The sequence below is a fragment of the Pleurodeles waltl genome, chromosome 3_1 (genome assembly GCF_031143425.1).
Source record: "Pleurodeles waltl isolate 20211129_DDA chromosome 3_1, aPleWal1.hap1.20221129, whole genome shotgun sequence".
NCBI classification, from domain to species: Eukaryota; Metazoa; Chordata; class Amphibia; order Caudata; family Salamandridae; genus Pleurodeles; species Pleurodeles waltl.
In genome coordinates this window covers 5,837,166-5,863,772 of record NC_090440.1, presented here as the reverse complement: position 1 = coordinate 5,863,772, position 26,607 = coordinate 5,837,166, and the positions used below count along the sequence as shown (strand labels likewise).

Below are 26,607 nucleotides of genomic sequence, written 5' to 3'. Positions count from 1 at the left end.
CTGCAATCCGAGAAGTCTCCAGAGAACGTTTCGGGCATACAGCTTCAGTTTATGTATCAGACATACTAACCTCCCATTGGGTGGAGGCCACTCAGGTTGTTGAGGTTCCCAGAGGACGCAGTCTGCTGAAGGAGCTGCAAATAAAGCTAGACATTACACCAAAACAAAACAAGAACGAAAGTGAGGGCTGGCTCAGCTTCTGAGAGGTAGAGCAGCACACTTACCCCAAGGAGAAGACATGAAAAAAGGCAGAATAGATTAGAATATAGAGGCAAAGGAAACTACAGAGAGCTTGGGGATGGCACAAAGAAGTTTGATAAGAGTGAAAGAGCTAGGAATGCACTTGGAGAGAACAAGAAATGCGGCTGTGACGCATAAGTGCTTCAGAAGACAATTAGAGCGACAGGGAGCATGTGACCTGAAAATAACAAATAGTTTGGCAAATCAGAGGATGTGTAGTTTTGTTTTTTGGTTTTTATTTTCAGGGGGTGGGGTACGGAAATGGATTGAGAACAGCAGGTCAGAATACAGGCATATTTATTTTTTTGTGAGTGGAGACTGAACAGAGAAGAAAAAGCTAAACACAAACGAGAACGTTGACCAGTGAATACCAGAAGTTATTTTTTTTGGACTGTTGAAGATAGGTTGGGTTCAAGTAAATCACATGGGCAAATGGATTGAATCAGTAGAGCAAACAAAGGGATAGTAGCAAAGTGTAGATCAGTGGCTACCACAGATGAGAGACTGTGGGGCAAGCATGTGCTCTAAGGACTTTCAGTAGAGCAGACCCGTGAACAGTATGGCGACTATTCAGCAGAGCAAACAATGGAGAAAACCACCAAAGGATAGGGTTGACTGACTGTGGAAACAACCAAGGAGTGAACTGGTCCAACAAGATGACAGGAGAAGGTGTCTGCACAGGAAGAATGACAGCAAACCCATGCAAATACAAACAAACATGCGTGCAAAGAAGAACTTTGTGACAACAGTTATTAAAAGAAAAGTTAATATTAATAAATGCTCACCTACTGCACGCCTAGCCTCAACATGTTAGGTCTATAATAAGGGCAACATTACTTTAACACTACCTACTGGGGGCACAAAAGTGGGCATCAGCCCAATAGCATCTCTGCTATGTCTACTTGTGATACAAATAAAAATGAAAATGCCCCCAGCAGAGTGCTGAGCTGTTGGCTGAAATCAGTACCATATACTCTCTCCTTATCCGGTGTGGCACAAGGTAAAGCTGGGGAGGATATTTAACAACTATCAAGCAGTAAAACTGTAATATTTGGGGAAACAACAACTTGTGAGGCTTAGAACTGGAAGAAGAAACAACTGCTGATAATCATAGTGGTGCCAAGGGAAAATGTAAGTGTGAAGTTGCATTTGGGAATTCAGAATGCTCTTAGAAAGGAACACACCCGGTTGCTTTTGCGTTTTTTGTTTTTTTTCCAGAATTGCTGCTGATGTCTGGGTAGGAGCTTGTGTGAGGACCAAAGCCAGTCAATTACCAGACAGACAAGCAAGCAGATTTCCTCCTCCTGTTTTCTGATAAACTGGTAATGCTCTGATTTCCTGGTGGCAGAATACCAACAAGGAATATTACTTGCCTATTCTGTCGATATTTGTAGTGCTGCAGATGACATACTATGCACTCTTCTGCAATCTAATATTGGATTTGGACTACTGCAAGTGTTTTTTCTTCTTAAGAATACTTTGTATGGAGGCCCCAGCAGAGGAAGGAGGGTATACGATAAATTACAATGTAATAGCAGCAATGTAATGTCCCTGTAATGTAGTTTTTACTATTGCGGTTCAAACCAATTAAAACGATTTATATTGAAAATGTCACTTACCCAGTGTACATCTGTTCGTGGCATCAGTCGCTGAGATTCACATGGTATGCATGAGCTCGCCATCTGGTGTTGGGTCGGAGTGTTACAAGTTGTTTTTCTTCGAAGAAGTGTTTTCGAGTCACGGGACCGAGTGACTCCACCTTCTGTGCTCATTGCGCATGGGCGTCGACTCCATCTTCGATTGTTTTCCCCGCAGAGGGTGAGGTAGGAGTTGTACTATAGTAATAGTGCCCGCGCAATGAAAAATGTAAGTATGTACCTATTAAAGGATTAAGTAATATATATACAAATGTACAAAATTGAAGGTAACTTCTGAACTGCTACAGGCTTCCGGGGAGGTGGGTGGGTCCATGTGAATCTCAGCGACTGATGCCACGAACAGATGTACACTGGGTAAGTGACATTTTCAGTTCGATGGCATCTGTCGCTGTAGATACACATGGTATGCATAGACTAGTAAGCAGTTAGTTCCCCATAAGCGGTGGTTTAGCCTGTAGGAGTAGAAGTTGTCTGAAATAGAGTTCTTAATACAGCTTGACCTACTGTAGCTTGTTGTGCGGATAGCACATCTATACAGTAGTGTTTGGTGAATGTGTGAGGCGTAGACCAAGTGGCTGCCTTACAAATTTCTTGCATTGGGATGTTTCCTAAAAAGGCCATTGAAGCACCTTTTTTCCTTGTTGAATGTGCCCTGGGAGTAATGGGCAGTTGTCTTTTTGCTTTAAGGTAGCAGATTTGGATGCATTTAACTATCCATCTGGCTATACCTTGTTTTGATATTGGGTTACCTGCATGAGGTTTTTGGAATGCAATAAATAGCTGTTTAGTTTTTCTGATGTTCTTCGTTCTGTCAATGTAGTACATTAATGCTCTTTTGACATCTAATGTATGTAGTGCTCTTTCAGCCACAGAATCTGGCTGTGGGAAGAATACTGGTAGTTCTACCGTTTGATTTAGATGGAATGGAGAAATAACTTTTGGTAAAAATTTTGGATTAGGTCGTAGGACGACCTTATTTTTATGTATTTGTATAAAAGGTTCTTGTGTTGTGAACGCTTGAATTTCACTTACTCTTCTTAGAGATGTAATGGCGATGAGAAAGGCAACTTTCCAGGTGAGGAACTGTATTCCGCAAGAGTGCATGGGTTCGAAAGGTGGGCCCATGAGTCTTGTTAGAACCACGTTTAGGTTCCATGAAGGAACAGGTGGTGTTCTTGGTGGTATAATTCTTTTAAGCCCTTCTATGAATGCTTTGATAACTGGTATCCTATACAAGGAAGTTGAATATGTAGTTTGCAGGTATGCAGATATTGCTGCAAGGTGTATTTTAATAGAAGAGAAGGCTAGCTTTGCTTTTTGTAAATGGAGCAAGTAATTTACTATATGTTTTGGAGTTGCCTCTAGTGGTTGTATCTGATTATGATGGCAGTACCAAACAAATCTTTTCCACTTACTTGCGTAGCAGTGTCTAGTGGATGGCCTTCTGGCCTGCTTTATGACTTCCATACACTCTTGGCTAAGTTGTAAGTGTCCGAATTCTAGGATTTCAGGAGCCAGATTGCTAGATTCAGCGATGCTGGGTCCGGGTGTCTGATCTGTTGGTTGTGTTGCGTTAACAGATCTGGTTTGTTGGGCAGTTTGATGTGTGGTACTACAGACAGATCTAGCAGTGTTGTGTACCAGGGTTGTCTTGCCCACGTTGGTGCTATTAAAATGAGTTTGAGTTTGTTTTGACTCAATTTGTTTACCAGGTAAGGAAGGAGAGGGAGAGGAGGAAAAGCGTAAGCAAATATTCCTGACCAGTTCATCCATAGGGCATTGCCTTGGGATTGCTTGTGTGGGTATCTGGACGCGAAGTTTTGGCATTTTGCGTTCTCTTTTGTTGCAAATAAGTCTATTTGTGGTGTTCCCCAGAGTGTGAAGTAGGTGTTCAGAATTTGTGGGTGGATTTCCCATTCGTGGACTTGCTGGTGATCTCGAGAGAGATTGTCTGCCAGCTGATTCTGGATCCCCGGAATAAACTGTGCTATTAGACCAATTTGATGGTGGATTGCCCACTTCCATATTTTTTGAGCTAACAAGCTTAACTGCGTTGAATGTGTTCCTCCTTGTTTGTTTAGATAATACATCGTTGTCATGTTGTCTGTTTTGACAAGGATGTATTTGTGGGTTATGATTGGTTGGAAAGCTTTTAGTGCTTGAAAAACTGCTAATAATTCTAGATGATTTATATGCAGTTTTGTTTGATGTATGTTCCATTGTCCTCTTATGTTGTGTTGATTGAGATGTGCTCCCCACCCTGTCATGGAAGCATCTGTTGTTATTACGTACTGTGGCACTGGGTCTTGGAAAGGCCGCCCTATGTTTAAATTTATACTGTTCCACCATAGAAGCGATAGGTAAGTTTGGCGGTCTAGCAACACCAGATCTAGAAGGTGACCCTGTGCTTGAGACCACTGTGAGGCTAGGCACTGTTGTAAGGGCCTCATGTGCAGTCTTGCGTTTGGGACAATGGCTATGCATGAGGACATCATGCCTAGGAGCTGTAGTATTGTTCTTGCTTGTATTGTTTGGTTTGGAGACATGTGTTGAATGACCCTGTTGAAATTGTGGATCCTTTGTGGAGTTGGCGTTGCTACTCCTTTTGTCGTGTCTATTATGGCTCCTAGATATTGCTGTACTTTGCTTGGCAGAATGTTTGATTTTGCAAAGTTGACGGTGAACCCTAGATTGTAGAGGGTTTGTATGACTTGATTTGTGTGGTTTGAGCATTGTGTGAGCGAACTGGTTTTGATTAGCCAGTCGTCTAGATACGGGAACACATGTATTTGCTGCCTTCTGATGTGTGCAGCGACTACTGCTAGGCACTTTGTGAATACTCTTGGAGCGGTTGTTAAACCAAAAGGCAATACTTTGAATTGGTAATGTATTCCTTTGAATACAAACCTTAGATATTTCCTGTGTGATTGATGGATTGGTATATGGAAATATGCGTCCTTGAGGTCTAGGGTTGTCATGTAGTCGTGTTTTCTGAGCAATGGTAACACTTCTTGTAGTGTGACCATGTGAAAGTGGTCTGATTTGATGAATGTGTTTACTACCCTGAGGTCTAGAATTGGTCTCAGTGTTTCGTCCTTTTTTGGTATCAAGAAGTACAGTGAATAAACTCCTGTGTTTATTTGTGTGCTTGGTACTAATTCTATTGCATTTTTTTGCAGTAGTGCTTGAACTTCTATCTCTAGAAGTTGTGAATGGTATTTTGATAAATTTTGTGATTTTGGTGGTATGTCTGGAGGGAATTGCATGAATTCTATGCAATAACCATGTTGGATAATTGCTAGGACCCATGTATCTGTAGTTATTTTGTCCCATGCTTCGTAATATTGATGTATCCTCCCCCCCACTGGTGTTGTGTGGGAGGGGTGAGTGACGTGTGAGTCACTGCTTGTTGGTAGTGGTTTTGGGGCTTTGAAATCTTCCTCTATTCCTAGGAAATTGCCCCCCTCTATACTGGCCCCGAAAACCTCCCCTGTACTGTCCCTGGTAGGTGGGCGGTGCGGACTGTGAGGTGCTAGCTTGTGTGGCTTGACCCCGAAACCCTCCTCTAAAAGGTGTTTTGCGGAAGGTGTTATAAGATCCTCTGCTCTGCGGGGAGTAGAGTGCGCCCATGGCCTTGGCAGTGTCAGTGTCCTTCTTGAGCTTTTCTATAGCTGTGTCGACCTCCGGACCGAACAGAAGTTTCTCGTTTACTGGCATGTTAAGCACTGCCTGCTGAATTTCTGGCTTGAATCCAGACGTTCTGAGCCATGCGTGCCTACGGATGGTAACCGACGTATTAATGGTTCTTGCGGCCGTGTCTGCTGCATCCATGGAGGAGCGTATTTGATTGTTGGAAATGTTTTGACCCTCCTCAACAACCTGTTTTGCTCTTTTTTGCAGATCTTTTGGGAGATGTTCAATGAGATGCTGCATCTCATCCCAGTGGGCTCTGTCGTATCGCGCTAGCAGCGCTTGTGAATTTGCGATGCGCCACTGGTTTGCTGCTTGGACAGCAACCCTCTTCCCGGCTGCATCGAACTTCCTACTTTCTTTATCTGGGGGAGGTGCATCCCCAGAAGTGTGTGAGTTTGCCCGTTTTCTGGCAGCCCCTACCACCACAGAGTCTGGTGGCAGCTGAGAGGTGATGAAGACAGGGTCCGTGGGAGGCGCCTTATACTTTTTGTCCACCCTAGGCGTCACTGCCCTACTTTTAACTGGCTCCTTGAAAATGTCCTTTGCATGGCGTAGCATGCCTGGGAGCATCGGCAGGCTTTGGTAGGAGCTGTGGGTTGAGGAGAGGGTGTTAAATAAAAAATCATCCTCTACTTGTTCCGAGTGTAGTTCCACATTATGGAATAGAGCTGCTCTAGCCACCACTTGTGAGTAGGCTGTGCTGTCTTCCGGTGGTGATGGCCTAGTTGGGTATGTGTCTGGGCTGTTATCAGACACTGGTGCGTCGTACAAGTCCCACGCATCCTGATCTTGGTCGTCGTGGCTCATGGCGGTGTGAGCTGGCGAATGTGACGGGGTGTAAGTTGGCGAAGCCGGAGTTACAGGTGGAGGCGAGGGAGGAGGTGTTACCTTTTGTGTTGTTTGTTGCTTAGGAGTAAACTGAAGCGTTCTCTTTCGTTTGACAGGTGGAAGGGTACTGATCTTCCCAGTCCCCTGCTGAATAAAGATACGCTTTTGCGTGTGATCCACGTCAGTGGATTGCAGTTCTTGTTCAAATCTATGTTTCTTCATTTGAGAAGACATAGAATGCTCTTCGGTATAGGAGCCAGAAACAGGGTCTGATGTCGCTTTTTTCGGCTCCGAAAGCCCTGTCGATTGTTTTTTCGGCTCCGAGGTAACCTTCCTCTTTTTCTGTGCCGAAAATTCTTGGCCTCTATGGTCTTCGGCGCCACTGTCTCGGCGTCGATCGGTGTCGACACCGAACTCTCGGTGTCGATGCTTCTGTTTAGCACTCTCTCGGTCCCGAGGAGGCTGCGTGCCGGTGTCTCGACCGAAGTCGGACGATCTCGACACTGAATGGGCCTTTTTCGGTGCCGATTGTTGGTCACCGAGAATATGGGTGGAGCCATGGCCGGTTGGCAGTGGCGTCCCCTGGGCCTTCTTTCCTTTTTTAAGGTTTGTTCTCGACGTCTTACTCACAGTTCTTGTAGAGTGTAGCTCGTCGGAGTCTGAATCCTGGATGGAAAAGGATTCCTCCTGTTCTTCTTCTGTCTCGAACTGTCGATGCTCCTTTGGCGTGGACGCCATCTGCAGTCTTCTCGCTCGACGGTCGCGCAGAGTTTTTCGGGACCGGAACGCCCGACAGGCCTCGCAGGATTCTTCACTGTGCTCGGGTGACAGGCACAGATTACAGACCGAGTGCAGGTCCGTATAAGGATATTTGTTGTGGCATTCGGGGCAGAATCGAAACGGGGTCCGATCCATCGGCGTTGTCCTCCACGCGGTCGGGCCGACTAGGCCCCGACGGGGTGCCGAAATCTACCCCGAAGGGCACCGAGGCGCTTCGATGTTGAACGCGTCGTCGTATGTGTCTATCTCTAACCGGATCGCAACGATACCGTCGAAAATCTTCCGTCTTCAGCTATCTTTCCGTTCCGAAACTCGGAGCGACAGGAACACGTCCGAACCCGATGGCGGAAAGAAAACAATCGAAGATGGAGTCGACGCCCATGCGCAATGAGCACAGAAGGTGGAGTCACTCGGTCCCGTGACTCGAAAACACTTCTTCGAAGAAAAACAACTTGTAACACTCCGACCCAACACCAGATGGCGAGCTCATGCATACCATGTGTATCTACAGCGACAGATGCCATCGAACATATATATATATATATATATATATATATATATATATATATATATATATATATATATTGAAAATGTCACTTACCCAGTGTACATCTGTTCGTGACATCAGTCGCAGTAGATTTGCATGTTTTGCAATAGCCCGCCATCTGGTGTTGGGCCGGAGTGTTACAAGTTGTTTTTCTTCGAAGAAGTCTTTCGAGTCACGGGACCGAGTGACTCCTCCTTTTGTCTCCATTGCGCATGGGCGTCGACTCCATCTTCGATTGTTTTTCCCCGCAGAGGGTGAGGTAGGAGTTGAATTGTAGTAATAGTGCCCATGCAATGGAGTGACTAAGTATGCACCTATTTAAGGTTGAGATGATACATATATAAATAATTGAAGGTAACTTCCAAACTGCTACAGGCTTCCGGGGAGGCGGGTGGGCACATGCGAATCTACTGCGACTGATGCCACGAACAGATGTACACTGGGTAAGTGACATTTTCAGTTCGATGGCATCTGTCGCTGTAGATACGCATGTTCTGCATAGACTAGTAAGCAGTTATTTCCCCAAAAGCGGTGGATCAGCCTGTAGGAGTGGAAGTAGTCTGAAATAATGTCCTTAATACGGCTTGACCTACTGTGGCTTGTTGTGCGGATAACCCGTCTACACAGTAGTGCTTGGTGAATGTGTGAGGCGTAGACCATGTGGCTGCCTTACATATTTCTTGCATTGGGATGTTTCCTAGAAAGGCCATGGTAGCACCTTTCTTTCTGGTTGAGTGTGCCCTTGGTGTAATGGGCAGCTGTCGTTTAGCTTTAAGGTAGCAGATTTGGATGCATTTAACTATCCATCTGGCTATACCTTGTTTTGAAATTGGGTTTCCTGCATGAGGTTTTTGAAATGCAATAAAGAGTTGTTTAGTCTTTCTGATGTTTTTTGTTCTGTCAATGTAATACATCAATGCTCTTTTGACATCTAATGTATGTAGTGCCCTTTCAGCTACGGTATCTGGCTGTGGAAAGAACACTGGAAGTTCCACTGTTTGATTTAGATGGAACGGTGAAATAACCTTTGGCAAAAATTTAGGATTGGTCCTTAGGACGACTTTATTTTTGTGTAGTTGTATAAAAGGTTCCTGTATAGTAAACGCCTGAATCTCGCTTACTCTTCTCAGGGAAGTAATGGCGATGAGAAATGCCACCTTCCAGGTTAGGAACTGTATGTCGCAGGAGTGCATGGGTTCAAAAGGTGGACCCATAAGTCTAGTTAGGACAACATTTAGGTTCCATGAAGGAACAGGTGGTGTTCTTGGTGGTATAATTCTCCTAAGGCCCTCCATGAATGCTTTAATGACTGGTATCTTATATAGGGAAGTTGAATAGGTAGTCTGCAGGTATGCAGATATTGCTGCAAGGTGAATCTTAATGGAAGAGAAAGCTAGGTTAGATTTTTGTAAGTGAAGCAAGTAACCCACTACATGTTCTGGAGTTGTGTGTAATGGTTGTATTTGATTAATATGGCAGTAGCAAACAAACCTCTTCCATTTACTTGCATAGCAGTGCCTGGTGGATGGCCTTCTTGCTTGTTTTATGACTTCCATACATTCTTGGGTAAGTTGTAAGTGCCCGAATTCTAGGATTTCAGGAGCCAGATTGCTAGATTCAGCGATGCTGGATCTGGGTGTCTGATCTTTTGGTTGTGCTGTGTCAACAGATCTGGCCTGTTGGGCAATTTGATGCAGGGTACCACTGATAGGTCTAGTAGCGTTGTGTACCAGGGTTGCCTTGCCCAAGTTGGTGCTATCAATATGAGTTTGAGTTTGCTTTGACTGAGTTTGTTTACCAGGTAAGGAAGGAGAGGGAGAGGAGGAAAAGCGTAAGCAAATATCCCTGACCAGTTCATCCATAGGGCATTGCCTTGGGATTGTTTGTGTGGGTATCTGGATGCGAAGTTTTGGCATTTTGCGTTCTCCCTTGTCGCAAACAAGTCTATCTGAGGTGTTCCCCAGAGTTTGAAATAAGTGTTCAGAATTTGGGGGTGAATTTCCCATTCGTGGACCTGTTGGTGATCTCGAGAGAGATTGTCTGCGAGTTGATTTTGTATCCCTGGTATAAACTGTGCAATTAGGCGAATTTGGTTGTGAATTGCCCAATGCCAAATTTTTTGTGCTAGCAGGCTTAACTGCGTGGAGTGCGTCCCCCCCTGCTTGTTTAGATAATACATTGTTGTCATGTTGTCTGTTTTGACGAGAATGTATTTGTGAACTATTATTGGTTGGAAAGCCTTTAGTGCTTGAAAAACTGCTAGAAGTTCTAGGTGATTGATATGCAGTTTTGTTTGATGTACGTTCCATTGTCCTTGTATGCTGTGTTGATCGAGGTGTGCTCCCCACCCTGTCATGGAAGCATCTGTTGTTATTACGTATTGTGGCACTGGGTCTTGGAAAGGCCGCCCCTTGTTTAAATTTATGTTGTTCCACCACAGAAGCGAGAGGTAAGTTTGGCGGTCTATTAACACCAGATCTAAAAGGTGACCCTGTGCTTGAGACCACTGTGATGCTAGGCATTGTTGTAAGGGCCTCATGTGCAGTCTTGCGTTTGGGACAATGGCTATGCATGATGACATCATGCCTAGGAGTTGTAATACCATCTTTGCCTGTATCTTTTGTGTTGGATACATGCGATGTATGATGGTGTTGAAATTTTGAATTCTTTGTGGACTTGGAGTGGCTACTCCTTTTGATGTGTTTATTATGGCTCCCAGGTATTGTTGTACCTTGCGTGGCAGAATTTTGGATTTTGTGAAATTGACGGTGAACCCTAGTTTGAAGAGGGTTTGTATGATCTGATTTGTGTGATTTGAGCACTGTTTGAACGAATGGGCCTTGATTAGCCAGTCGTCCAAATATGGGAACACATGTATTTGCTGCCTTCTTATGTGTGCAGCGACTACCGCTAGACATTTGGTAAAGACTCTTGGTGCGGTTGTTAATCCGAAAGGCAGTACCTTGAATTGGTAATGTATTCCTTTGAATACAAACCTTAGGTATTTCCTGTGCGATGGGTGTATTGGTATATGGAAATAAGCATCCTTGAGGTCTAAAGTTGCCATGTAGTCGTGTAGTTTTAGCAATGGCAATACTTCTTGTAGTGTGACCATGTGGAAGTGGTCTGATTTGATGAAAGTGTTCACTACTCTGAGGTCTAGGATTGGTCTCAGTGTTTTGTCCTTCTTTGGTATCAGAAAGTACAGTGAGTAAACTCCTGTGTTTATTTGTGTGTTTGGCACTAATTCGATTGCATTCTTTTGCAATAGTGCCTGCACTTCTATCTCCAGGAGATTGGAATGGTGTGTTGTTAAATTTTGTGCTTTTGGTGGTATGTTTGGAGGGAATTGTAGAAATTCTATGCAATAACCATGTTGGATAATTGCTAGAACCCAAGTGTCTGTAGTGATTTCCTCCCATGCTTTGTAATAATGGCCTATTCTTCCCCCCACTGGTGTTGTGTGGAGGGGGTGAGTGACCTGTGAGTCACTGTTTAGTAGTAGGGGCTTTGGGGCTTTGAAATCTTCCTCTATTTCTAGGGAATTGCCCTCCTCTATATTGTCCCCGAAAACCTCCTCTATACTGTCCCTGGTAACTGGACGGTGTGGCTTGTGAGGTGCTGGCTTGTGTGCTTTGACCTCGAAACCCCCCTCGAAAGGGCGTTTTACGGAATGTGCTGTAATTCCCTCTGCTCTGCGGGGAGTAGAGTGCGCCCATGGCTTTGGCAGTGTCCGTATCTTTTTTGAGTTTCTCAATCGCTGTGTCCACTTCTGGACCGAACAGTTCTTTTTCATTAAAAGGCATATTGAGAACTGCTTGTTGAATCTCTGGTTTAAATCCAGACGTTCGGAGCCATGCATGCCTTCTGATAGTTACAGATGTATTAATTGTCCGTGCAGCTGTATCTGCAGCGTCCATGGAGGAGCGGATCTGGTTGTTGGAAATGGTCTGTCCCTCCTCAACCACTTGTTTTGCCCTATTTTGTAAGTCCTTGGGCAGATGTTCAATGAGATGTTGCATCTCGTCCCAGTGGGCTCTGTCATAGCGCGCAAGTAGTGCCTGGGAGTTCGCGATGCGCCACTGGTTTGCAGCTTGTGCTGCGACTCTTACCAGCTGCATCGAACTTGCGGCTTTCTTTATCTGGGGGTGGTGCATCTCCAGATGTGTGAGAGTTGGCCCTTTTCCTAGCTGCTCCTACAACGACAGAGTCTGGTGGCAGCTGTGTAGTGATGAAAGCCGGGTCTGTAGGAGGCGCCTTATACTTTTTTTCCACCCTTGGTGTGATTGCCCTACTTTTGACCGGCTCCTTAAAGATGTCTTTTGCGTGCCGGAGCATACCAGGGAGCATAGGCAGGCTTTGGTAGGAGCTGTGGGTGGAGGAGAGGGTGTTGAATAAGAAATCATCCTCGACCTGTTCTGAGTGGAGGCTTACGTTGTGAAATTGTGCTGCTCTAGCCACCACTTGAGAATACGCGGTGCTGTCTTCTGGTGGAGATGGCTTTGTAGGGTATGCCTCCGGACTGTTATCTGACACTGGGGCGTCGTATAGGTCCCATGCGTCCTGATCTTGGTCACCCTGGCTCATGGTGGTGTGAGCTGGGGAGTGTGATGGAGTTTGTGCTGGTGAGACGTTAATCACAGGCGGAGGAGAGGGTGGTGGGGTAACTCTGTTCACCACTTTTGGTTGTGGTGTCTGTTCCGTCTGGAACTCCAACCTTCTCTTTCTCCTAATGGGGGGAAGGGTGCTTATTTTTCCTGTCCCCTGCTGTATGAAGATACGCTTTTGCGTATGGTCCACATCAGTTGCTTGCAGCTCTTCCTCAAACCTATGCTTCTGCATTTGGGAGGTTAGCGAGTGCTCTTCTGTATAAGAGCCTGAAGCTGGGTCGCTTGCAGTTTGTTTCGGCATCGAAACCCTGTCTGCGTGTTTTTTCGGCTCCGAGGTGACTCTTTTCTTTTTCGGGGCCGAAACCTCTCGGCGTCGATCTGTTTCGGTGCCGCTGTCTCGGCGTCGAGCCGTGTCGGCACCGGCATCTCGGTGTCGAGGCTTGTCTCCAGCACTTTCTCGGTCCCGAGAAGGCTGCGTGCCGGTGTCTCGACCGGAGTCGGACGATCTCGGCACTGTTTGGGCCTTTTTCGGTGCCGACGGGCGGTCACCGAATTTATGGGTGGAGCCATGGCCTGGTGGCAGAGGCGTCCCCTGGGCCTTGTAAATGTTCTTCAGAGTGGATTTCGACGTCTTACTCACGGTTTGTGTATCGTCGAATCCTTCGGAGTCTGAGTCTTGGATCGAGAAGGTACCTTCTTCTTCCTGTTCCTCGAACTCCCGTTGGGCTGTCGGTGTGGACGCCATCTGAAGTCTTCTGGCTCGACGGTCTCGGAGTGTTTTTCGGGACCGGAACGCACGACAGGCCTCGCAGGTGTCTTCGCTGTGCTCAGGTGACAGGCACAGGTTGCAGACCAAGTGTTGGTCTGTGTAAGGGTACTTATTGTGGCATTTGGGGCAGAAACGGAACGGGGTCCGTTCCATCGGCGTTCTTCAGCACGCGGTCGGGCCGACCAGGCCCCGACGGAGGATCGAAAAACTACCCCGAAGGGCACCGGAGCTCTTCGATCTTCGATGCGGTGTGGAATCAAAGTACGCCGATCCCGAACGCAACAATACCAACGAAAATCTTCCGAAATTAGCTAATTTTCCGTTCCGAAACTCGGAGCGACAGGAACACGTCCGAACCCGATGGCGGAAAAAAAACAATCGAAGATGGAGTCGACGCCCATGCGCAATGGAGACAAAAGGAGGAGTCACTCGGTCCCGTGACTCGAAAGACTTCTTCGAAGAAAAACAACTTGTAACACTCCGGCCCAACACCAGATGGCGAGCTATTGCAGAACATGCGTATCTACAGCGACAGATGCCATCGAACATATATATATATATATATATATATAGTTGCTTAGAGCATGCAGCACGTGACTCGAGATGTTGCTTCAACTCAAAGTTCACTTAGACCCTAAACTCAGATTGTTAGTATCTTTTTTCCCCATTTGGTGACTAAGGTAGGTAAATTACTGGACAGTCATGTTGGAATGGATGAACCCGCACCTCAAGCAGATGTGTACTAGGGTGGTTGTGCCCAAGATGGAACAATAAGGATCACGGTCATAGACACAGGTCTCCGTTTCCATTCTACAAGAGGGCTCAAAGGCAGGAGGAAGCACACAGCTCTCAGCAGTCTAGCAAGAGACTGACCATGGGAACCGGGATGTGCAGCTCTGGAAGTTGTTTGTTGTTGCAAACAGATCTTGTAGATTCCCCGATTTGCGAATTTAGTGTCCATCAGGTTGGTGTCCACTTCCTATTTATGTACTCTGAGGAGCGGCTGTAGGTGCGCTTGCATCTCCCCGTTTGGACTACGGGTTATTTAAAATGAGTTGAAGAGGATACTTCAGTGAACGTTATTCATTGGGTTTCTATGAAAATCTGCACTTACTGCAATTGTAATGTTGCAATGGGATTTCAGCTGACAGATGGGGAATGTTTCTTGCATGTGAATCTATGAAAGATCCAATGCTGGAGCAGACTTGCTCACACATTACTGTATCCCTACCCACTTGCTTCGGAAACTGTGACCACAACAAGCAAGAGGAGGCCCCATACACACCACCAAAGAAAACTATATACAATCCAAGCCACAAAATAGATACCTAGTGTAGGAAGTTGGCTCTGTATGTGCTATTTCAAAGTAAGGAATAGCATGCACAGAGTCCAAGGGTTCCCCTTAGAGGTAAAATAGTGGTAAAAATAGATAATACTAATGCTCTATTTTGTGGTAGTGTGGTCGAGCAGTAGGCTTATCCAAGGAGTAGTGTTAAGCATTTGTTGTACATACACATAGACAATAAATGAGGTACACACACTCAGAGACAAATCCAGCCAATAGGTTTTTATATAGAAAAATATCTTTTCTTAGTTTATTTTAAGAACCACAGGTTCAAATTCTACATGTAATAGCTCATTTGAAAGGTATTGCAGGTAAGTACTTTAGGAACTTCAAATCATCAAAATTGCATGTATACTTTTCAAGTTATTGACAAATAGCTGTTTTAAAAGTGGACACTTAGTGCAATTTTCACAGTTCCTAGGGGAGGTAAGTATTTGTTAGTTTTACCAGGTAAGTAAGACACTTACAGGGTTCAGTTCTTGGTCCAAGGTAGCCCACCGTTGGGGGCTCAGAGCAACCCCAAAGTCACCACACCAGCAGCTCAGGGCCGGTCAGGTGCAGAGTTCAAAGTGGTGCCCAAAACACATAGGCTAGAATGGAGAGAAGGGGGTGCCCCGGTTCCGGTCTGCTGGCAGGTAAGTACCCGCGTCTTCGGAGGGCAGACCAGGGGGGTTTTGTAGGGCACCGGGGGGGACACAAGCCCACACAGAAATTTCACCCTCAGCAGCGCGGGGGCGGCCGGGTGCAGTGTAGAAACAAGCGTCGGGTTTGTAATGGAAGTCAATGGGAGATCTAGGGATCTCTTCAGCGCTGCAGGCAGGCAAGGGGGGGGTTCCTCGGGGAAACCTCCACTTGGGCAAGGGAGAGGGACTCTTGGGGGTCACTCCTCCAGTGAAAGTCCGGTCCTTCAGGTCCTGGGGGCTGCGGGTGCAGGGTCTCTCCCAGGTGTCGGGACTTTGGATTCAAAGAGTCGCGGTCAGGGGAAGCCTCGGGATTCCCTCTGCAGGCGGCGCTGTGGGGGCTCAGGGGGGACAGGTTTTTGTACTCACAGTCTTAGAGTAGTCCTGGGGTCCCTCCTGAGGTGTTGGATCGCCACCAGCCGAGTCGGGGTCGCCGGGTGCAGTGTTGCAAGTCTCACGCCTTTTGCGGGGAGCTTGCAGGGTTCTTTAAAGCTGCTGGAAACAAAGTTGCAGCTTTTCTTGGAGCAGGTCCGCTGTCCTCGGGAGTTTCTTGTCTTTTCGAAGCAGGGGCAGTCCTCAGAGGATGTCGAGGTCGCTGGTCCCTTTGGAAGGCGTCGCTGGAGCAGGATCTTTGGAAGGCAGGAGACAGGCCGGTGAGTTTCTGGAGCCAAGGCAGTTGTCGTCTTCTGGTCTTCCTCTGCAGGGGTTTTCAGCTAGGCAGTCCTTCTTCTTGTAGTTGCAGGAATCTAATTTTCTAGGGGTCAGGGTAGCCCTTAAATACTAAATTTAAGGGCGTGTTTAGGTCTGGGGGGTTAGTAGCCAATGGCTACTAGCCCTGAGGGTGGGAACACCCTCTTTGTGCCCCCTCCCAAGGGGAGGGGGTCACAATCCTAACCCTATTGGGGGAATCCTCCATCTGCAAGATGGAGGATTTCTAAAAGTCAGAGTCACCTCAGCTCAGGACACCTTAGGGGCTGTCCTGACTGGCCAGTGACTCCTCCTTGTTGCTTTCTTTGTTCCCTCCAGCCTTGCCGCCAAAAGTGGGGGCCGTGGCCGGAGGGGGCGGGCAACTCCACTAAGCTGGAGTGCCCTGCTGGGCTGTGACAAAGGGGTGAGCCTTTGAGGCTCACCGCCAGGTGTTACAGCTCCTGCCTGGGGGAGGTGTTAGCATCTCCACCCAGTGCAGGCTTTGTTACTGGCCTCAGAGTGACAAAGGCACTCTCCCCATGGGGCCAGCAACATGTCTCTAGTGTGGCAGGCTGCTGGAACCAGTCAGCCTACACAGATAGTTGGTTAAGTTTCAGGGGGCACCTCTAAGGTGCCCTCTGTGGTGTATTTTACAATAAAATGTACACTGGCATCAGTGTGCATTTATTGTGCTGAGAAGTTTGATACCAAACTTCCCAGTTTTCAGTGTAGCCATTATGGTGCTGTGGAGTTCGTGTTTGACAGACTCCCGGACCATATACTCTTATGGCTACCCTGCACTTACAATGTCTAAGGTTTTGTTTAGACACTGTAGGGGTACCATGCTCATGCACTGGTACCCTCACCTATGGTATAGTGCACCCTGCCTTAGGGCTGTAAGGCCTGCTAGAGGGGTGTCTTACCTATACTGCATAGGCAGTGAGAGGCTGGCATGGCACCCTGAGGGGAGTGCCATGTCGACTTACTCGTTTTGTCCTCACTAGCACACACAAGCTGGCAAGCAGTGTGTCTGTGCTGAGTGAGAGGTCTCCAGGGTGGCATAAGACATGCTGCAGCCCTTAGAGACCTTCCTTGGCATCAGGGCCCTTGGTACTAGAAGTACCAGTTACAAGGGACTTATCTGGATGCCAGGGTCTGCCAATTGTGGATACAAAAGTACAGGTTAGGGAAAGAACACTGGTGCTGGGGCCTGGTTAGCAGGCCTCAGCACACTTTCAATTGTAAACATAGCATCAGCAAAGGCAAAATGTCAGGGGGCAACCATGCCAAGGAGGCATTTCCTTACACAACCCCCCCCCAAACGAAAGAGGATGAGACTAACCTTTCCCAAGAGAGTCTTCATTTTCTAAGTGGAAGAACCTGGAAAGGCCATCTGCATTGGCATGGGCAGTCCCAGGTCTGTGTTCCACTATAAAGTCCATTCCCTGTAGGGAGATGGACCACCTCAACAGTTTAGGATTTTCACCTTTCATTTGCATCAGCCATTTGAGAGGTCTGTGGTCAGTTTGAACTAGGAAGTGAGTCCCAAAGAGGTATGGTCTCAGCTTCTTCAGGGACCAAACCACAGCAAAGGCCTCCCTCTCAATGGCACTCCAACGCTGCTCCCTGGGGAGTAACCTCCTGCTAATGAAAGCAACAGGCTGGTCAAGGCCATCATCATTTGTTTGGGACAAAACTGCCCCTATCCCATGTTCAGAGGCATCAGTCTGCACAATGAACTGCTTAGAATAATCTGGAGCTTTTAGAACTGGTGCTGAGCACATTGCTTGTTTCAGGGTGTCAAAGGCCTGTTGGCATTCCACAGTCCAGTTCACTTTCTTGGGCATTTTCTTGGAGGTGAGTTCAGTGAGGGCTGTCACAATGGATCCATATCCCTTCACAAACCTCCTGTAATACCCAGTCAAGCCAAGGAATGCCCTGACTTGAGTCTGGGTTTTTGGAGCTACCCAGTCCAGAATAGTCTGGATCTTGGGTTGGAGTGGCTGAACTTGGCCTCCACCTACAAGGTGGCCCAAGTAAACCACAGTTCCCTGCCCTATCTGGCATTTGGATGCCTTGATAGAGAGGCCTGCAGATTGCAGAGCCTTCAAAACCTTCTTCAGGTGGACCAGGTGATCCTGCCAGGTGGAGCTAAAGACAGCAATATCATCAAGATAAGCTGTGCTAAAGGACTCCAAGCCAGCAAGGACTTGATTCACCAACCTTTGGAAGGTGGCAGGGGCATTCTTTAAACCAAAGGGCATAACAGTAAACTGATAATGCCCATCAGGTGTGGAGAATGCTGTTTTCTCTTTTGCTCCAGGTGCCATTTTTATTTGCCAGTACCCTGCTGTCAAGTCAAAGGTACTTAAGAATTTGGCAGCACCTAATTTGTCTATGAGCTCATCAGCTCTTGGAATTGGATGAGCATCTGTCTTGGTGACAGAATTGAGCCCTCTGTAGTCCACACAAAACCTCATCTCTTTCTTTCCATCTTTGGTGTGAGGTTTGGGGACTAAGACCACTGGGCTAGCCCAGGGGCTGTCAGAGCGCTCAATTACTCCCAATTCCAGCATCTTGTGGACTTCCACCTTGATGCTTTCCTTAACATGGTCAGATTGTCTAAAGATTTTGTTCTTGACAGGCATGCTGTCTCCTGTGTCCACATCATGGGTACACAGGTGTGTCTGACCAGGGGTTAAGGAGAAGAGTTCAGGAAACTGTTGTAGGACTCTCCTACAATCAGCTTGCTGTTGGCCAGAGAGGGTGTCTGAGTAGATCACTCCATCTACTGTGCCATCTTTTGGGTCTGATGACAGAAGATCAGGGAGAGGTTCACTCTCTGCCTCCTGATCCTCATCTGTTACCATCAACAGATTCACATCAGCCCTGTCATGGAAGAGCTTAAGGCGGTTCACATGGATCACCCTCTTGGGGCTCCTGCTTGTGCCCAGGTCCACCAAGTAGGTGACCTGACTCTTCCTTTCTAGTACTGGGTAAGGGCCACTCCATTTGTCCTGGAGTGCCCTGGGAGCCACAGGCTCCAGAACCCAGACTTTCTGCCCTGGTTGGAACTCAACCAGTGCAGCCTTTTGGTCATACCAAAACTTCTGGAGCTGTTGGCTGGCCTCAAGGTTTTTGGTTGCCTTTTCCATGTACTCTGCCATTCTAGAGCGAAGGCCAAGTACATAGTCCACTATGTCTTGTTTTGGCTCAAGGAGAGGTCTCTCCCAGCCTTCTTTAACAAGAGCAAGTGGTCCCCTTACAGGATGACCAAACAGAAGTTCAAAGGGTGAGAATCCTACTCCCTTCTGTGGCACCTCTCTGTAAGCGAAAAGCAGACATGGCAAGAGGACATCCCATCTCCTTTTGAGCTTTTCTGGGAGCCCCATGATCATGCCTTTTAATGTCTTGTTGAATCTCTCAACCAAGCCATTAGATTGTGGATGGTATGGTGTAGGGAATTTATAAGTCACTCCACACTCATTCCACCTGTGCTTTAGGTATGCTGACATGAAGTTGGTACCTCTGTCAGACACCACCTCCTTAGGGAAACCCACTCTGGTAAAGATACCAATGAGGGCCTTGGCTACTGCAGGGGCAGTAGTTGACCTAAGGGGAATAGCTTCAGGATACCTGGTAGCATGATCCACTACTACCAGAATATACATATTTCCTGAGGCTGTGGGAGGTTCTAGTGGACCAACTATGTCCACACCCACTCTTTCAAAGGGAACCCCCACCACTGGAAGTGGAATGAGGGGGGCCTTTGGATGCCCACCTGTCTTACCACTGGCTTGACAGGTGGGGCAGGAGAGGCAAAACTCCTTAACCATGTTGGACATATTGGGCCAGTAGAAGTGGTTGACTAACCTCTCCCACGTCTTGGTTTGTCCCAAATGTCCAGCAAGGGGAATGTCATGGGCCAATGTTAGGATGAACTTCCTGAACAGCTGAGGCACTACCACTCTCCTAGTGGCACCAGGTTTGGGGTCTCTGGCCTCAGTGTACAGGAGTCCATCTTCCCAATAGACCCTATGTGTTCCATTTTTCTTGCCTTTGGACTCTTCAGCAGCTTGCTGCCTAAGGCCTTCAAGAGAGGGACAGGTTTCTTGTCCCTTACACAGCTCCTCCCTTGAGGGTCCCCCTGGGCCCAAGAGCTCAACCTGGTAAGGTTCAAGCTCCAAAGGCTCAGTTCCCTCAGAGGGCAGAACTTCTTCCTGAGAAGAGAGGTTCCCTTTCTTTTGCTGTGTTGCAGTTGGTTTCCCAACTGACTTTCCTGTTCTCTTGGTAGGCTGGGCCATTCTTCCAGACTCCAGCTCTACTTGTTCACCCTGTGCCTTGCATTGTGCTCTTGTTTTCACACACACCAGTTCAGGGATACCCAGCATTGCTGCATGGGTTTTTAGTTCTACCTCAGCCCATGCTGAGGACTCCAGGTCATTTCCAAGCAGACAGTCCACTGGGATATTTGAGGAGACCACCACCTGTTTCAGGCCATTGACCCCTCCCCATTCTAAAGTAACCATTGCCATGGGATGTACTTTTCTCTGATTGTCAGCGTTGGTGACTGTGTAAGTTTTTCCAGTCAGGTATTGGCCAGGGGAAACCAGTTTCTCTGTCACCATGGTGACACTGGCACCTGTATCCCTCAGGCCCTCTATTCTAGTCCCATTAATTAAGAGTTGCTGTCTGTATTTTTGCATGTTAGGCGGCCAGACAGCTAGTGTGGCTAAATCCACCCCACCCTCAGAAACTAGAGTAGCTTCAGTGTGGACCCTGATTTGCTCTGGGCACACTGTTGATCCCACTTGGAGACTAGCCATACCAGTGTTACCTGGATGGGAGTTTGGAGTGGAACCTTTCTTGGGACAGGCCTTGTCTCCAGTTTGGTGTCCATGCTGTTTGCAGCTATGACACCAGGCCTTTTTGGGATCAAAGTTTTTACCCTTGTACCCATTGTTTTGTGAAGAGGCTCTGGGCCCACCCTCCTGTGCAGGTTTTTGGGGGCCTGTAGAAGACTCTTTACTATTTTTAGTTTTGGTTGTCTCATCACCCTTCTGCTGGGGAGTCTTTGTGACCCCTTTCTTTTGGTCACCCCCTGTTGAAGTCTTGGACACCCTTGTCTTGACCCAATGGTCCGCCTTCTTTCCCAATTCTTGGGGAGAAATTGGTCCTAGGTCTACCAGATGCTGATGCAGTTTATCATTGAAACAATTACTTAACAGGTGTTCTTTCACAAATAAATTGTACAGCCCATCATAATTACTTACACCACTGCCTTGAATCCAACCATCTAGTGTTTTCACTGAGTAGTCAACAAAGTCAACCCAGGTCTGGCTCGAGGATTTTTGAGCCCCCCTGAACCTAATCCTGTACTCCTCAGTGGAGAATCCAAAGCCCTCAATCAGGGTACCCTTCATGAGGTCATAAGATTCTGCATCTTGTCCAGAGAGTGTGAGGAGTCTATCCCTACACTTTCCAGTGAACATTTCCCAAAGGAGAGCACCCCAGTGAGATCTGTTCACTTTTCTGGTTACACAAGCCCTCTCAAAAGCTGTGAACCATTTGGTGATGTCATCACCATCTTCATATTTAGTTACAATCCCTTTGGGGATTTTCAACATGTCAGGAGAATCTCTGACCCTATTTATGTTGCTGCCACCATTGATGGGTCCTAGGCCCATCTCTTGTCTTTCCCTCTCTATGGCTAGGATCTGCCTTTCCAAAGCCAATCTTTTGGCCATCCTGGCTAACTGGATGTCCTCTTCACTGGAGTTATCCTCAGTGATCTCAGAGTTGTTGGTCCCTCCTGTGAGGGAACCAGCATCTCTGACTATTATTTGTGGAGTCAGGGCTTGAGAAGCCCTGCTCTCCCTAAGTAGGACTGGAGGGGGGGAATTTCCCTCCAAGTCACTATCTTCATCCTCTGAGTTGCCATCCTCAGAGGGGTTGGCCTTTTCAAACTCTGCCAAAAGCTCCTGGAGCTGTACTTTGGTAGGTTTGGGGCCCATTGCTATTTTCTTTAGTTTACAGAGTGACCTTAGCTCTCTCATCTGTAGATGGAGGTAAGGTGTGGTGTCGAGTTCCACCACATTCACATCTGTGCTAGACATTTTGCTTCTAAAAGTTGGAATACTTTTTAAGAATCTACAACTGGTTCTAGAATCTAATTCAAACTTTTACAAACTTTTAAACTCTAAAAGAAATGCTAAACAGGGACTTAACACACAAGGCCCTAGCAGGACTTTTAAGAATTTAGAAAACTTTTCAAATTGCAAAAATCAATTTCTAATGACAATTTTGGAATTTGTCGTGTGATCAGGTATTGGCTGAGTAGTCCAGCAAATGCAAAGTCTTGTACCCCACCGCTGATCCACCAATGTAGGAAGTTGGCTCTGTATGTGCTATTTCAAAGTAAGGAATAGCATGCACAGAGTCCAAGGGTTCCCCTTAGAGGTAAAATAGTGGTAAAAATAGATAATACTAATGCTCTATTTTGTGGTAGTGTGGTCGAGCAGTAGGCTTATCCAAGGAGTAGTGTTAAGCATTTGTTGTACATACACATAGACAATAAATGAGGTACACACACTCAGAGACAAATCCAGCCAATAGGTTTTTATATAGAAAAATATCTTTTCTTAGTTTATTTTAAGAACCACAGGTTCAAATTCTACATGTAATAGCTCATTTGAAAGGTATTGCAGGTAAGTACTTTAGGAACTTCAAATCATCAAAATTGCATGTATACTTTTCAAGTTATTGACAAATAGCTGTTTTAAAAGTGGACACTTAGTGCAATTTTCACAGTTCCTAGGGGAGGTAAGTATTTGTTAGTTTTACCAGGTAAGTAAGACACTTACAGGGTTCAGTTCTTGGTCCAAGGTAGCCCACCGTTGGGGGCTCAGAGCAACCCCAAAGTCACCACACCAGCAGCTCAGGGCCGGTCAGGTGCAGAGTTCAAAGTGGTGCCCAAAACACATAGACTAGAATGGAGAGAAGGGGGTGCCCCGGTTCCGGTCTGCTGGCAGGTAAGTACCCGCGTCTTCGGAGGGCAGACCAGGGGGGTTTTGTAGGGCACCGGGGGGGACACAAGCCCACACAGAAATTTCACCCTCAGCAGCGCGGGGGCGGCCGGGTGCAGTGTAGAAACAAGCGTCGGGTTTGTAATGGAAGTCAATGGGAGATCTAGGGATCTCTTCAGCGCTGCAGGCAGGCAAGGGGGGGGTTCCTCGGGGAAACCTCCACTTGGGCAAGGGAGAGGGACTCTTGGGGGTCACTCCTCCAGTGAAAGTCCGGTCCTTCAGGTCCTGGGGGCTGCGGGTGCAGGGTCTCTCCCAGGTGTCGGGACTTTGGATTCAAAGAGTCGCGGTCAGGGGAAGCCTCGGGATTCCCTCTGCAGGCGGCGCTGTGGGGGCTCAGGGGGGACAGGTTTTTGTACTCACAGTCTTAGAGTAGTCCTGGGGTCCCTCCTGAGGTGTTGGATCGCCACCAGCCGAGTCGGGGTCGCCGGGTGCAGTGTTGCAAGTCTCACGCCTTTTGCGGGGAGCTTGCAGGGTTCTTTAAAGCTGCTGGAAACAAAGTTGCAGCTTTTCTTGGAGCAGGTCCGCTGTCCTCGGGAGTTTCTTGTCTTTTCGAAGCAGGGGCAGTCCTCAGAGGATGTCGAGGTCGCTGGTCCCTTTGGAAGGCGTCGCTGGAGCAGGATCTTTGGAAGGCAGGAGACAGGCCGGTGAGTTTCTGGAGCCAAGGCAGTTGTCGTCTTCTGGTCTTCCTCTGCAGGGGTTTTCAGCTAGGCAGTCCTTCTTCTTGTAGTTGCAGGAATCTAATTTTCTAGGGGTCAGGGTAGCCCTTAAATACTAAATTTAAGGGCGTGTTTAGGTCTGGGGGGTTAGTAGCCAATGGCTACTAGCCCTGAGGGTGGGTACACCCTCTTTGTGCCTCCTCCCAAGGGGAGGGGGTCACAATCCTAACCCTATTGGGGGAATCCTCCATCTGCAAGATGGAGGATTTCTAAAAGTCAGAGTCACCTCAGCTCAGGACACCTTAGGGGCTGTCCTGACTGGCCAGTGACTCCTCCTTGTTGCTTTCTTTGTTCCCTCCAGCCTTGCCGCCAAAAGTGGGGGCCGTGGCCGGAGGGGGCGGGCAACTCCACTAAGCTGGAGTGCCCTGCTGGGCTGTGACAAAGGGGTGAGCCTTTGAGGCTCACCGCCAGGTGTTACAGCTCCTGCCTGGGGGAGGTGTTAGCATCTCCACCCAGTGCAGGCTTTGTTACTGGCCTCAGAGTGACAAAGGCACTCTCCCCATGGGGCCAGCAACATGTCTCTAGTGTGGCAGGCTGCTGGAACCAGTCAGCCTACACAGATAGTTGGTTAAGTTTCAGGGGGCACCTCTAAGGTGCCCTCTGTGGTGTATTTTACAATAAAATGTACACTGGCATCAGTGTGCATTTATTGTGCTGAGAAGTTTGATACCAAACTTCCCAGTTTTCAGTGTAGCCATTATGGTGCTGTGGAGTTCGTGTTTGACAGACTCCCGGACCATATACTCTTATGGCTACCCTGCACTTACAATGTCTAAGGTTTTGTTTAGACACTGTAGGGGTACCATGCTCATGCACTGGTACCCTCACCTATGGTATAGTGCACCCTGCCTTAGGGCTGTAAGGCCTGCTAGAGGGGTGTCTTACCTATACTGCATAGGCAGTGAGAGGCTGGCATGGCACCCTGAGGGGAGTGCCATGTCGACTTACTCGTTTTGTCCTCACTAGCACACACAAGCTGGCAAGCAGTGTGTCTGTGCTGAGTGAGAGGTCTCCAGGGTGGCATAAGACATGCTGCAGCCCTTAGAGACCTTCCTTGGCATCAGGGCCCTTGGTACTAGAAGTACCAGTTACAAGGGACTTATCTGGATGCCAGGGTCTGCCAATTGTGGATACAAAAGAACAGGTTAGGGAAAGAACACTGGTGCTGGGGCCTGGTTAGCAGGCCTCAGCACACTTTCAATTGTAAACATAGCATCAGCAAAGGCAAAAAGACAGGGGGCAACCATGCCAAGGAGGCATTTCCTTACACCTAGGAAGTGCTGTACTTAATTCAACATTAAATGACTACCTACTTCTAGTCTATCACTATGGAAACTAAACTCAAAACACAGGTTAGAGGAAAGACTGAAGCAAAGGAAAAGAACGCATGAGGCAGTAGCTTCTAGAAAGGAGGGATATGTGGCTTGGCATTAATTAAAAAGGGAAAGACGGCAGTGTTTTGTACGTTATGGAAATATGCAATAAAAATATTTTAAAAAGAAAACAGGGAGGAGGGGGTGTAGAACGGGGTGACAGGAAACATGCTAGGAAGCGGGACGCGAAACAGGAAAAGCATAGCACCTAGCACAGACAGCAAGAGCATAAGTGGAGACAGGAAGAGTAATCAAGCAAAGATGGCAGGAACTACCTTCCAAGGACCGGCGGTCACTTACTGCTAAGTACTGGGGTCCCAGTGTGTTCAGTCCAGCAAGATTACCCCACACGGAAGCTGCGCTCATCTGTTGCATTTGCTGCTGAAGCTGCTGTGTGATCCGTTTCTGTTCTTTGTCCCTCTGTGTGTCTGCAAATTTCACAACAATTGGAGACGAACAGCCCTATGTGTTGCCAGAGGAAAGCAAATACAGTCAAAAATGTCTATGCACATCTCCCTCCCGTAACACTATCCCCCGGGCATAAAAAACAATAAGACTAATGAAGCCTCCCAACTAGGGAACTGTGATTGCAAGTAAAGTAAACAAATGAACAATTCTGCTCACTGTGTATTGTTCAAAGATGACCTATTGATAAATGCTCTCCATCTCCAGCTGCCAATGTCTAGTCTGTTTCAGATCAACGCAGACCCAAAAAAGATCCTTGAGTCTTATCTCAACCTAGCACTCACAAGGCTGTCATGTACAATAAGTAGCTAGCAGACTAGTCCAGGCCTCAAACCTACCGTAGTGGTACCAATAACCAGCTATCACCACTCTCCACTCCTCAGAAACTGTCTTCAAGGAATTGTGCAAAACAGACGATACAAGGAATAGGACAAAAACTTACAACAAAAATTGGAGCCTGCAGGAAAGGAACTCTTTTTGTATGATTAACACCCCACCTCCCACTACTCCTCATACAGGGCTGATTGCCAACTTCCATTTGGGGGTCAACTAACATATTACTGCACGGTATCTGTAGGAAGTTGGCTCTGTATGTGCTATTTCAAAGTAAGGAATAGCATGCACAGAGTCCAAGGGTTCCCCTTAGAGGTAAAATAGTGGTAAAAATAGATAATACTAATGCTCTATTTTGTGGTAGTGTGGTCGAGCAGTAGGCTTATCCAAGGAGTAGTGTTAAGCATTTGTTGTACATACACATAGGCAATAAATGAGGTACACACACTCAGAGACAAATCCAGCCAATAGGTTTTTATATAGAAAAATATCTTTTCTTAGTTTATTTTAAGAACCACAGGTTCAAATTCTACATGTAATCTCTCATTCGGAAGGTATTGCAGGTAAGTACTTTAGGAACTTCAATTCATCAAAATTGCATGTATACTTTTCAAGTTATTGACAAATAGCTGTTTTAAAAGTGGACACTTAGTGCAATTTTCACAGTTCCTGGGGGAGGTAAGTTTTTGTTAGTTTTACCAGGTAAGTAGGACACTTACAGGGCTCAGTTCTTGGTCCAAGGTAGCCCACCGTTGGGGGTTCAGAGCAACCCCAAAGTCACCACACCAGCAGCTCAGG

The 26,607-nt window shown here is 47.2% G+C and overlaps 1 protein-coding gene across 8 annotated transcripts in view; it reads right to left on the bottom strand.

The window, feature by feature from the left end:
• CELF1 (CUGBP Elav-like family member 1) overlaps nt 1–26,607 on the bottom strand; it is a 383,811-nt gene that overhangs the window by 128,287 nt on the left and 228,917 nt on the right. For 4 of the 8 annotated variants that reach the window (XM_069221621.1, XM_069221616.1, XM_069221620.1 and 1 more), the window contains exons 8-9: nt 25,312–25,473; nt 71–134 (exon numbers count right to left, since the gene is read on the bottom strand). In XM_069221621.1, the coding sequence (XP_069077722.1) occupies nt 71–134; nt 25,312–25,473 (226 nt within the window). Of the gene's footprint in view, nt 1–70; nt 147–25,311; nt 25,474–26,607 lie in introns of all 8 variants that reach the window. The other 4 variants (XM_069221615.1, XM_069221614.1, XM_069221618.1 and 1 more) reach the window with 1 other exon arrangement.